Genomic DNA, 13,602 nt, shown 5'->3' with positions numbered 1-13,602 from the left:
TCCTGAAGCATCTGGCATAGATGTCTAGGTATAGCTGGGCATGGTGGCGTGTGCCTATAGACCCAGTTACTTGAGAGGCTGAGGCAGGAGGATTGCTTGAGGGCAGGAGTTTGAGGCTGCAGTGAGCCATGATCGCACCACTGCACTCCAGCCTGGGTGACAGAGCAAGACCCTGTCTCTCTTTCTAGAAAAAATAAAAAAGAAAAAGAAAAAAAGGTGTCCAGGCATGTTCTGGTTACTGCTGCTGACTGCTAAATTTAACAGCTAGAAAAAAAATGTTTGGACTCTATAGATCATGAATTTGGATAAGACACAGAGGGAATGGCTTGTCTCATGTTCACAATGTCTGAAGTCTTAGATGGGGAGAGTTGTCAACCAGGGGTAATTTGAGAGTTACGGGCTGGAGCCACCTTGAGGTATCTTTATTCATAGGCTAGCAATTGATATTGGCTGTTGGCTGGGACATCAACTGGACCTGTCAAATGGGAGACCTGTCTGATATCACAGCATGGGACACTAGACCTCTCACAAAGTGGCAAGGGCTCCAGAAGCAACTGTCCCAGCTGACAAAACAAAAGTTTCATAGCCTTCTATGACATGCACTTAGAAGTGGTAATGTGTCACTTTCAGCCCATTCAATTGATTAGAAGTGAGTCATGAGTCCACTCAGTTTCAAGGGAGAGGGCCCAGATCCCATATCTCCATGGGAAGGGTGCCAAGAACACCTTGTAGAAAAAATGTGGATAGGAGATACTGGTGTGGTCATCCTTGGAAAACACAATCTTCCCCAGTGTGTAAGAGCGGCTTCCTGCTCTGCGTTGTGGCTTAGTTATTACTGAAATACCAGGCAAGAAAGGGTGGGATCCAGGGAAACAAATATATCCAGGATGTTTTGGTCTGCCTTTTCTGGGAAAAAAGGAAACCCTCAAAGCCTCTGAGACCAGGTCATCCCAGTGGGACTAGAAGTTCCACATGGAACTTTCTGCAAACTCCTCTGCAATAGATGGACTGTGCATTTTCCAAGTGTGTCTTTAGGGCATCTTTTCTGACCTTGGAAAGATAGTAACTGACTGTAGAGTACGAAATCCAGAACCCTGGCTGTTTAAAAATACATTACAGATACAACTAATGAAAAGAAGGCTCCTAAGGAAAATATAGATACGTAATGGCTTTGTCCTAAAAGGTATAAGGCTATAATATTTTATTACAAAGGCTATAATATTTATTACAAAATTTATTTAAATATTTAATATTTATTTAAATAATTAATATTTATTTTATTATTAATAATTAATACTTAAATATTTAAATAAATATAATATTTCTTATAAAAATTAAAAACTAGGACTTTATATTTGAAAGTGAGATATTAAATTCTTTTTAAAAAGTGCACATTTAAGATTTTTTTTCTCAAGTCAACTGAATCAGTTCATCAGTTTCACTGTGAATGTGTTGATACACCAAGTATTTACTTTCTAGAACATCTAGTAGATTTCAATAAAAAATTATACAAGTTGAAAAATGTCACTGAATCAGAAGCATATGGTTGGTTATGTAGTATCTGTGCCAAGTGGGTATATAGCAATACCAAATGAACAGGACTGCCATGTTCCCTTGCTGAGTTCCAGCAAAAACACTCATCTTCACTGTCATCTCCCTTTGAGACCTCTTAGCGAGGACTTCGATAAGTGTATGGTCTTATACACACTAGTCTAACAATACACATTTGCTCAAGGATTGGGTTATGAGCACGCTCTTCACCTTTCAGGTAAACATTACACATCAGTAGAAGGATGGAAGTTTCCTATCTATGAACAAATATTTCCCAAAGCAGTAATCTCTTTATTCAATTCACATAATGAGAAGTTAGTTCCTCTATGCCATAGAGCAATCTCTTTGAAGTCTTTAGTAATGTTGAGGGCTTTAAATCATAACAAACTAGACATTCAGGTGTCTTAGGCTTGCCCATTAGTTCTTCGAACAAATTGGTTGCTATGAAGTATGTTAGTATTCAGAATGAATGGATGGCATGATGGGGGATGTCTAGCTGGTTCTAGAATTTAGACTGTGGTTTCCATAACGAAGTGTGGCAGTATTGGCATTAGGGAATAGAATGATTTCTAAGTAAACTTTGCAACCTAAAGCCTTAAGAATGTAGGAAATGGCAACAAAAAGAGGCATACAAAATATTCCTCTGGCTTTATTCCTCTTTTCACAAATGTATTCACTTTCCCATCAGTAAGTCATAAAATACTTCTCATCTTGCATCAGAGTAGGACACCTACTGTAACAAATAGGCTACAAAATGTATAATGGCTCAAACACCTAGAAGTTTATTTCTTGTTTACTTAACAATGCTGGGTCCATGAACAGGTTAGTATCATAACCCTCTCTGATGTGGTCACTCAGGGAGTCAGGCTGTTGAGGGCTCTGCCATCATGAATGGGTGGCTTCCAAGGTCATCCTAAGAGTTATCTCCATTATAACCAGTCCAGGCAGAAGGGCAGAACAGGCATGGAGGAGCAAGGCTATCCATGGATAAGTCATCCTCTTAAAGTCATCGTAGCATCGTGATAGGGCTCTTTTCACAAAACAAAGATTCAGTCCATGTTTTCAAGATTTTACATTTCAGTAGCCACAATACAAAGAAGCTAAGATAGTCTTGTGATTCGTCATCCTGGCTGTTAATGGAGAGTTTTTTTAAAGCACAGATATCAGGGCTCCACCCTCAGCTTCCAATCATGAGGTTTTGATGGAACCTGACAGCTGCATCTTGTAAAACTCCACAGGAGATTCTGAGAGACAGCCAAGTTTGAGATTCACAAACCTTAAGAGAAAAATCTCCTTCAATTGCCAGTAACAAACTACCAGTCTAATAAAACATACATATTCCTTTGACTACTCTTAAATGAAACAACTAGGTAATAATTTACCTGTACATATAATTAAAAATTTAGTGTATTTTATAACCATCATATAAAGGAGAAATATTAAACTATACTAAAATAAAATGATATATATTTCAATGCAGATGCCCAAGCTTGACTAAAGTAGGAAACATAATACAGTAATAAAATGCTTATATATACTTATAATGAATATTTGGATACGAGAAGACGATCAGAGGCTTTTTATACGAGAAGTACAGGCATATGAAAAAGCAGAAAAAGAGATGGACACCAGATTGAGAAAACTAAAAACTAACCAACCTATTTGTGTATGATAAAAGGAGAAAAAAAAAATAAATCGATTAGTAAAAATATGCTACTGTGTGGTCTGAATATTTGTCCCTTCCAAAACTCATGTTGAAATTTAATCCCCAATGTGGCAGTATTGAGAAGTAGGACTTTTACGAGATGATTGGTTCGTGAAGGTTCTACACTCATGAGTGGTTGAAACCATTCACCTAATAACGCGCTGGTGGATCAAGGAATATCCCAGAAGTGGGACTGGTAGCTTTATAAGAGAAGGAAGAGAGACCTGCACTGGCACACTCAGCCCCCTTGCCATAGGAGCCACCTCGGGATCCTGCAGAGTCCCCACCAGAAAGAAGGCCCTCACCCAAGGTGTCCCCTTGGCCTAGGACTTCCCAACCTCCACAACTGTAAGAAATGAATTCCTTTTCTTTGTAAGTTACCCAGTTTCAGGTATTCTGTTATAAACAACAGAAAATGGGCTAAAACACATGCCAAGAAAATTCAAAGACTGTGGAAGTGAAAGAATAATAAAAAATGAAGAAATAATTTTGCAAATGAGTCTGGCTTTATTATAAGTGTATTGTCAAAGTGATTCCCTTTGTTATAAGATGAAAAAGAGCCAAAGTGGATAGAAACATTTATCCTATCTTAATATCCCACTACATTCAAGGCAAATATTCAGTCAGTCTCTGGAACTTAACAAGGCCTTGGAGATTATATCCTTTGGATAAGCAGTGGAGAAGACAAGATGGATTGGAAAAAGGAACAATAAAACATGTAAGAGGCTATCAGGAAGCGTGTACAAAACTCTGGAGATGATGTCAATGTAAAACAAAAAGATACAAACCTCAAAATGATTTTAATATGTACCCACAAAAATGGATTTCTTATCACGTTACATATTTATTTTAAAACATATAGGAGGCAATAACAATATTTCATTGATGTGCACTATTTTATAATTGTTGGCTCTAATTTTATTTAGTAGAGTCTTACAGCTCCTGTCTACATATTTACATCCATTTGTATTGTTTTTGTGGTACCTGTTCAACTGCACTGAAATCATTTCAATTAAATGCATGGTTGAAAAGCTGACATAATATATTCAATTGCCAAACTAAATAAAGTGAATAAATTATTTAATAATTTGGGGAAATTTTATTCCATTTAAACTTCCTTCTCTATAACCAATTAATATACTGGAACTTTTGGGCACAGCCATGTGAAAGCTTTTCGAAACTTTTCACTACTTGTTTTTTTTTTTTTTTTTTTTTTTTTTTTGAGATGGAGTCTCACTCTGTCACCCAGGCTGGAGTGCAGTGGTGCGATCTCGGCTCACTGCAACCTCCACCTCCCGGGTCCAAGCGATTCTCCTGCCTCAGCCTCCCGAGTAGTTGGGATTACAGGCACCTGACACCATGCGTGACTAACTTTTGTATTTTTAGTAGAGAAAGGATTTCACCATGTTGGCCGGGCTGGTCTTGAACCCCTCACCTCAAGTGATCCGCCTGCCTCGGCCTCCCAGAGTGCTGGGGTTACAGGCATGAGCCACTGCATCCAGCCACTCTAGATTTTTATTTGTAGTAGATTTAGTTCAGTAGGGCATTTGAGAGGCATAGGAACTGGAACAAATCCTTCATTGTTAGGGACTGTCTTGCACATTGTAGGACATCCAGTATAGTCCCTTCCAAGAAGTGGCAACAGCAGCCTCAGGCTGTCCAAACACCCTGTTAGGGACAGTGCCACTCCCAGAACCACAAATGAACCACAATCATAGGAGAAGCATACAACAAACGTGTTTATCAGACGGTCAGCTTCGGTGGCACTTTTGAGCAAGCACGCTATTTGGTTGTAGAATGAGTCCCCAGCGGGGCACCCGAAAGGCTGATGTGTGACTCATCCCTAGGACCTCTCTGTGAGTGCTGAAAGCTCCTCCTTCTCCAAGCTGAGTGGCAGCTTTCTGGTCCAGACTACTTAAACTGTGACTTGAGGAATTTTCTTCACTTTTTCCTTTGAGTCATTCTGTTTTTGATCAAGCTGCAATAGAATGAAGGACTCTCTCAGGGTCTGCTGTCACATCCTTCCTTTGGGAACAGAAAGAAAATCTGGCCTGGCTTGAAGAGTTTGTCCTCAAGCATCTGGTAAGCCATAGGCATCAGCGTCTCTTACTTCTCCAGGGACATTTAGATGTGCCCCCCATCTCCATGGAGGCCATGGCAAGGGGACCCCTGGTTGTACTAGAGCTTCCTTCTGGGCACAGCCACACCGCACGGGTACTGCAGTGTACGACACACCTCCTCCAGCTTTCGGAAGACTCCGTTATCTAGAAAAGTGCTGAGAAATGGAGAACGGGGTTCCTCTGGGGTGGAGATGGAAAGAGGAAAAGGAAGAGAGAATGTCCTAGCAAAATGAGAGAAGGTGAGGGACAGCAGAATTGAGAGTGAGGGAGAGAGCAAGAGACTAAATTGCGATGTCTTGTACATAGGGGTATCCTCGTGGCTTCGCTCCCCTTTCGTTTGTACCACTCAGTTTCCCCAGACTCTTCCTAGATATCTCCTTATTGGCTATAAGATTCAGGATGCCTAGAAGCTCAGATTTGCTGGCAGCATCTCAAGACTGGATAATGACATATAGATTTTGTTTGTTTGTTTCCATCATTGGGATTTGGAGCAATCTCCAGAGTTGCAAAAGCCTACCTTGTTGCAAGAATATTTCTGCGGGTCCACACTGTCTGCTCAGTTGCTTTGTGCTGCTGGGCACAGTGGTGTGGCCATCCAGGGTGGGAGAGACCACCTGGGATATGGAAACTACCAGCAGCCCTGTTTTGCTCTTGCTTATTGGCGGTGGTTGCCAAAGCACATGAAGCATTCTGGGAATCTGAATTTCTGTTGTTTCTCCCAAATGGCCCCTGAAGGGCAACAGGCAGCAAACATGGACGACATTTTGCCAGAGAAGTCCAGAAAGAAGATGGCTTCTGTTGTCAACTATTGGCATTTCAACAGGACCCTATTTTTATTTCTCAATATATTTGCACAGCTAGGAAGCATCTGCTGACAAGGATGAGATGATAAGCTGTATTGATGCCAAAACAGGACTAGAAAAACAGGCTTGTTCTGCAAATGGCCTGCATCCTGAGAGTCCGTGTTAAGAACATTCTCTCTCTGCAGGCAATATCTGCTCTTAAAACATTAACACTTGAAAGGAAGTAAGGCTTGGAATCCTTAGCATAGTCATGCACATACTAGGTTCTCAATAAGTGCGTGCTGGATAAAGGAAGCCACACGCACCTTAAGGAGGATGGAACACTGGCAGCCCAAGAAAAAAGTCACTCCCCAGAGGCTGAGTGCCGTGTCTTTGACCTCCATTGACAAGGTCATGGTGAAATGCTGGCTCTCGGGGTTGCTGAGGTCCCAGCACAGCGTGCTTTCTCGCCGTGGAAACAATAACAAGAGAAGTGATGCACACGTGTCACCTTTCCAGGCAGGGACATTCAAGCTGTTTGAGTCTCCATTCTGTGGTTTCCTTCAACAAGAAAGGGATTATTGGAGAATGAGACCGGCATCCTGGGTGGGAACAAAAAAGGAAATTGGTAGAAAGTACATCATCCAAGTTGGTCTAACTCAGTTCTGTGGCTTGGGTGGGTTCCTAGGATATCCAGCTGGAGGCAGGGGCTCTAGGGGATGTGAGGCTGCACTGTGTATGATGTCACAGAGGACTGTGAGAGGCGGAGACAAGGGGAGGTAAACTGAGGCCCTCCTAGCCCTAATCCCCCAGCTCACACCCTCTGTTATCTGCCGCCTCCAGGCCAACACCACGGCCATGGGACATTTGCCTATTTTTCTGATAGACACATTCTTTCTCTACCAGCAGCCCACATGGAACATAAGTGAAGTAATTCAGCAATTTCCTTCTTAACCTGCTGTCTCTCTGCTGCTTACTTCTTCTGTGCTGTTTGCTTTAGATCAAAGTGCCCCAGGGTACCAAAAGCTACATTATCCTATTCAACTGCGTGGAAACCAAGATCCCGACCATTCTGGTTTTGTTGTTATTGTTATGCTAGTTTTAAACCTTAGCCATTTTCCATTCTGGGCAATTACAACTCTGTTTACTATGAGTTCCTCTGTGTAGATGTTTCTCCCATTTCCAACCTACAAACTGCTACGTGAGCAGTAACTTGTCACCATGTTTTCCGCATAAAGTCAGGGATGGATAAACTTGGGAGCCTTTAGCTCTTGAAGGTGCTGATGAGGAAGGGGAGAGGAGAGGAGAAGGAATATGTTTGTGAGATGGTCAGTGGGCTGAATAGTGGGATGACCGATAAGTGTTGCTATAAATACACATAATCTGGGGAAAAAAACCAAAACACTGTCATCTGCTCCCTGCAAAGTGGTGTGATTAGGCAGGATGGAGCTTATTTCTGCAGTGTTAGAAAATGCATCCTTGTAGTCCCCAAAAAGCCTGTTCCATCCTGCCCATCTCTTGTTCTCAATACTTCTCAGTCCACTGTCACTCATTTTCTTCCTGTCCTTGGGTTGAGGTCTCAACTTCTTGTAATAGAATTTTTTCAGTTACAAGCGACAAAAATCCAACTCTGACTATCTTAAGCTAAAAGGGGATTCACTGATACACTGTTAGGAAGGATATATGAAAGCTCAAAGGTCAAGTGAAAAAAATGTAAGAACTAAGAACTTGGCCAGGTGCAGTGGCTCACGCCTGCAATCCCAGCACTTTGGGAGGCCAAGGTGGGTGGATCACGAGGTCAGGAGTTCAAGACCAGCCTGCCAAAGATGGTGAAGCCCTGTCTCTACTAAAAATACAAAAATTAGCTGGGTGTGGTGGCGGGCACCTGTAATTCCAGCTACTTGGGAGGCTGAGGCAGAGAACTGTTTAAACCCTGGAGGCAGAGGTTGCAGTGAGTCGAGATGGTGCCACTGCACTCCAGCCTGGGTGACAAAGTGGAGACTCTGTCTCAAAAAAAAAAAAAAAAAAAAAAAAAGAAAAAGAAAAAACTAAGACCTTGTGACTACTACCTGGATCTCTCTCTCTCTCTCTCTCTTTCTTTCTCTCTTTCACCCCCACACTATCACCTCTGCTTGTTGTCAGTAGTTTCCTTTCTGCAGACAGGAGTTCCATGTGCTGGGAAGAGGGCCATTCAGAGCCCTGCATTCTCATCCTCCCAGTTTAGCAATGCTAGAGGAAAGAACTTCTGTCTCACAACCTCACATACAATCTCAGAAATAGGCTCTTATTTTCTGGCTCGAGGCTAATGCTGTCCAGAAACACCAGGTGCCGTGATGGTCTCACTTTCTGTCCTGGATCTGTCTGTGGGGCCCAGAGAGCAGGATCTATTTCAGAAAATATGCAAGAGAGGAAAAACTTACGTGGCCATAAAAAACCAGTGGTTTTCAAGGTGGCCTATACCCATCCACATCCTAAACGTTTGTGCTGAGGCTTAGTGCTTAGACTTCAAACTTGATCTAAAGTGCAAACTTGATTAAAAGTGCTTAGGCTTCAGACTTGATCTAAAACAGAAATCCTACTTGGAAACATCACCTTCCAATCACTTAGCCAATCGCTCATCACTCTCTCTCTCTGAATCTCACCACGAGTTTCACACATCTCCCGAGAGAGCGTCTCCTTTATCATTACCACCTGTGGAGTCAGCAGATTGGGTTTCATCTAAGCTCTGCCTGCCTATATCTGAGTTCCCTAGCAGGTTAGTGGCTTTAGTGACTTTCTCTGCCCTTTAGTTTCTTGATGTGAAAAGGAACAACAGTGGCTGCTCACAGGGTTGTCAGTTACACGGTCAATTACATTACATGGACAATTCATGTTGGTGTCAGACCTGTCTGAGAAAAGATGGCCCATGTTACCATGACAGGCCCCAAGGCCAACAGCCCCTTTCTGGGTCATGGCTCACATAAAGGGGCCCCCCCTGGTTTGCTGGTGCTCTGAAACTTGCATATGCCTTAGTAATTTTACATTGTAACTCGGTTTCAAATGGGTCTGGAGCATCCCCAATGCTAGACTACTGTGCTGGGGAAGGCCACTGGCTCGTTATTACATCCCAAGGACACTCTGGGTCTCCTAGACCTCATCCTCTTTGAGCTTCTCTCTCTCACTCTCTCTCTGCACATTCAGGAGTGTACACATTTCTGTCCAGCACCCTGAAGTCTCTGGAAGAGAAGGACCATATCCACCGAGTCCTGGACAAGATCACAGACACTTTGATCCACCTGATGGCCAAGGCAGGCCTGACCCTGCAGCAGCAGCACCGGCGGCTGGCCCAGCTCCTCCTCATCCTCTCCCACATCAGGCACATGAGGTGAGGCATCTGTGGGCTTCCTACAGGAGAGACATAAAGAAAACACGCCCCCAAACCTATGTGACAGCTGGCCAGGAAGGACTGGTGCCTGCATATGGAGAGCGCACTTGTGAGAGTTCCTGGCACAGAATAAGCATAAATGCTATGGGAGGACAGGAGAGAGATGTTTTAAACCTGCATGGGTCACAGGGCAAGTGTCAGAGAAGGCACAGAGGAAGCGATACTTATGCTTGGTTTAAAGCATGTGCTTTGGGGCAGGGGTTTAGAGATTGGGTGCAGTGTGCAAATAGGAGGAGGGGGCCAATCAAGAGAAGCCTGTGAGCGTACACATCCCCTGAAGACACTGGGCACATCTGTTATGGTCCCTGTGCACACCTGGATATCCTAAATGAGAGACCCTGGGGCCAGATGCCTCACAGAGAGTCAATGTTGATTCCTTCATACCTGTTGAACCCCTTCTTGTCACCCCCACTGCCATTACCCTAGTCTAAGCCACCATCATTTTCTGTTGGACTTCTGGGCCAGTCACTGAACATGTATGCCTGCCTGTAATCTAGATCCTTTCTAGATCATTCTCCATGATGTGTCCAGAGTGATCATTCTAGAAGCAAATCTGATGTCATCCTCCTGCTTAAAACCCTTCAGTGGCTTCTCATTGCTTTTAGATAAAAGTATAAACCGTTTCACTTTGTTTTTATTACTCCTTATGATTCAGCCCTTACTTAGCTTACGAGGACTTCCTCATGTCTGAGCTCTAGCCATAATAGCTGACTGTTGGATGAGTCATCTGGGGGAGGTTCTTCTTCAGGCTGCAGATTGGCGGGCAGCCCTCCTGACCTCAGCTGGGCTCACTCACACATCTGGGAGGCAGCTGCCTGAGGCCAGGGTGACTCTGCTCTGTGTCTCATGTCTCCTATCCTCCTTGTACCCACATGTTAGCTGGGACATGTTCTCATAGCAACTGCAGAGGCATGAGAAAGCGATCCTGTTTGGGCAAGTGCATTTTACTATTTTCTTTCACTCATGTCCACTGACATTTCATTGGCCAAGCAAGCATGTGAGGAGTCCAGAGTCAAAGATGGACATGTTGCCAGGGGCATGAATATTTCTGAGCAATAATCTAACCTGTCATAGCTCAGATCTCACTCCTTGAAGGAAGCATCTCCTAACCCTTAAGACCTAGTTGGAACTTATACTCTGTTCTTCCCTATGGTTACTGCCCATTTTACTATTTTTCTGCCCATTTAGATTGACAACTCTGTGAGCCATGGCTTGCTTACCCAATATCACCTAGCACGGTGCAGAGCACATAGTAAGTACTCAACAAATGTTTTCTGTAAGAGCTAAGGAAGGATATCAGCAGAGAAAATAGAGTCTTTCTATGCCAAAAGGTGAAAGTGGCCTCATTTCCATTCCATCGTCCTGCAATTTGGCCAAAAGCTTAGTGGATACCATTCTCATGAGCAGACCTTATCTGCAGGGAAGAGATGGGGAGACTGCCGGGTTATGTACTGCAGACTCCAGCAGGACCACAGCGATGATTCAAAGTGATGACACTAGGACAGGTACTCATGGGTGATGAAGCCTACATGACCTTGAGCTTACACCAGGCCCCTAGGAATGAAAGAGATTCCTTCTCTTAGTGGCTGTGAGGGAAGGCCTATGATGTCTTAAGAAGGTTGGATTCTATCATTTTTAAGGGACCTTCAAATCCTGAGACCATGATTCAAATGGCAAGAAGTTTGCTTCATGAAAGTCCCAGGCACCACCCTTTCCAGAGACAACCTTAAAAAATTATTAGCTCCTGGGAAAATAGATGTATCTGATTTTCTTTGCATCCCTCACAGTGCCGTATATGAAGACTTACATATGGTAAAGGCCCACAACGTTATTACTGAGTGAGTGAACGAAGAAATGAGGGAATGAATGAATGAACAAATGACTCGTGGCAGGCTTTTCCCTGCCCTGTGAATTCGGCTTCTACTTGGTAATTGCAGTAGGTAAGGTGATTGCAGTCTCTGTTCTCAGGGTTCCCCAAGGATCCCTGTGTAACAGACGGAGGAATCACATCTGTCAGGTAGAGAAGGTGACTGCATTCAGAGTATACATTTCCAGTCTTCCCTGTCTTTTTCTTTTGATGAGTATTAGAGAGAGGGAAGCTGTGAGTGGATTAGATGCCAAAATCCCTGGCTGAGAGAATAACCTTACCCTGGAGAAAAACATCTTAGCTTTGACTCTGAGCTGGGAATGTCAGTGATGTTGTAGATTCAATGCATTGCAGTTGGGTGTTTCTATTTGTTGAAAGGAATTGCTGAATTTTCAAATCCATTAACTGCTTGTCAGCATTAGCAAGCCTAATTAGTTAATACTAAGTAAATTTGCACTGAATATACAACCCTGGCTGATTTTACTGGCCACGTCTGGCAGAGGGCAGCAGCAAGGTGAAAGTGCTGTAGTTTCTGTTAGAATCGTGTGAAAAGCTGGAGAGAGGTTGCTTCTCTTTCTCTCTCTCTCTCCTGTCTCTCTCTCTCTCACACACACACACACGATTGTAATAATAATAATATTTTGGTTCCTCACTACAGCCAATCTAAATCACAGAAGTCCATGTTGTTAAGTAAGCTTGGCCCCAGCCATATGTTGCTACTCAGAGAATTCAATATCAGATTTCATCTGACTGTAAATGTGAATCATCAGGTTGCACGAGGAACACAGTGGCAGATCCAGGGGGCATTTAACTTTTATAGCATTTTAAATGAGGGGGAGGGAAAAAAAAGTAACACTTAAACAAGTAATTTAGACCATGTTGTAGGCCCTGAATAGCTTTGATGTTGTGTTTTCATGGCAGGTCTCCAACTTGAGCTGAATTTTCCCCTACTAAAAATGCAAATTTTTCTAAGACATTCTCTTGGCCTTGCTACTCATGATACATATTTCTTTTAAAAGAAATTTCAAACTAGATAATAGTTGTTCTCCTCCCTACCCCCGCCACCAGTAGTGTGGTGGGGCAGCAGAGTTGTGGCTGGTGGAGGAGAGCAGAGGAGGAGAGTAGGGAAAGGAGAATGCCATGTGCCTACATTTCCCTCTGCCCATTTCCCCCCTTGTTTTCCTGAACATGAACTGAGCTCTGGGCACTGTTTTAGGCCTAGCAGGGGACAGGATAAAGCCTGCTTCTCTAGGAATTCGCCCCGAGTGTGTGAGTGTGTGCATGTGTGTGTTTGGAGGCGGAGAGAATAAACACAAGTAAATAAAAAGGAGAATTTCAGGTAGTGATAAGTATGCTAAGAGAAACAGACCAGTGTGAAAGAGGAAGGCTGAGACTGCAGAGGCTTGAGGCCGCTGCCACTGGGTAGCGGTAGACCTTTCCGAGCAGGCGGCATTTGAAGACTGGAGGAAGGTGCATCCCAGGAAGTAGGAACAGCAAGTGTGGGTCCCCTAAGTCTTGGGGGGAGCTTAGTTCCTTTAAGGGCAGCACAAAAATCAGTGTGGCTAGGGAGAGTGGGTTAGGGGAGACAGGCAGGAAGAGCTTGGAGATGTGGATGGAAGCTGGACCAGTTGGGCCTTGTAGAGCATGGAAAGACATTTAGATTGTATTCTGAGTTAAATGGGAAGTGACGTGAGAGATTTAACAGTGGAGCGTCTTGAACTGCTTTACGCATTTAAAATACCGGCTCCTTCATGGCTGAATATCTCCTGTTCTCTTTTTAGATGCACTGGCGATCCTATTTGAATGCATTTAGATCCTATTGGAAGGGAATAGGATCTCATTTGAGGCCGCGGAGGGCCGTGGAAGTCACCTGCATAGCAAATACCCTGAAAGTGGCTGCAGGGAGAGTGTGAGGGTGGGACCACCCACGTAGGAGGTGGAAAATGAAAACCTCACAGCCATGAGTTCCAGATTAGGGCCTCTGAAAGCCCTCAGCTTTCCCAGCTCCCATCCTAAAGTGGGTCTTTAAACAGCAAGAAAGATTGGCTGCCGTGTGTCTTTGGAGTTCCTCTTCCTTCCCCTTCTAGGGATTTCAGCACTCCTGGGGCTCGGGCTGGCTCTAAAGTGGTCCTCTCTGTGTCTTCCCACCCACA

General features: G+C 43.7%; 1 protein-coding gene across 13 annotated transcripts in view; it reads left to right on the top strand.

Annotated features, from left to right (window-relative positions):
* The window catches only part of ESR1 (estrogen receptor 1), a 435,454-nt gene that overhangs the window by 417,310 nt on the left and 4,542 nt on the right, over positions 1 to 13,602 (top strand). For 9 of the 13 annotated variants that reach the window (XM_050786863.1, XM_050786861.1, XM_050786862.1 and 6 more), the window contains one exon: positions 9,339 to 9,522. The exons of 2 other annotated variants lie outside the window; for them this stretch is intronic. In XM_050786863.1, the coding sequence (XP_050642820.1) occupies positions 9,339 to 9,522 (184 nt within the window). Of the gene's footprint in view, positions 1 to 9,338; positions 9,523 to 10,770; positions 13,598 to 13,602 lie in introns of those variants that run through there. 2 more of the 13 variants (XM_050786869.1, XM_050786868.1) reach the window with 2 other exon arrangements.

Source organism: Macaca thibetana, chromosome 4 (assembly GCF_024542745.1).
Source record: "Macaca thibetana thibetana isolate TM-01 chromosome 4, ASM2454274v1, whole genome shotgun sequence".
Lineage (NCBI taxonomy): Eukaryota > Metazoa > Chordata > Mammalia > Primates > Cercopithecidae > Macaca > Macaca thibetana.
The sequence above is the reverse complement of the archived record's forward strand: the minus strand, read 5'-3'. Positions and strand labels throughout refer to the sequence as shown.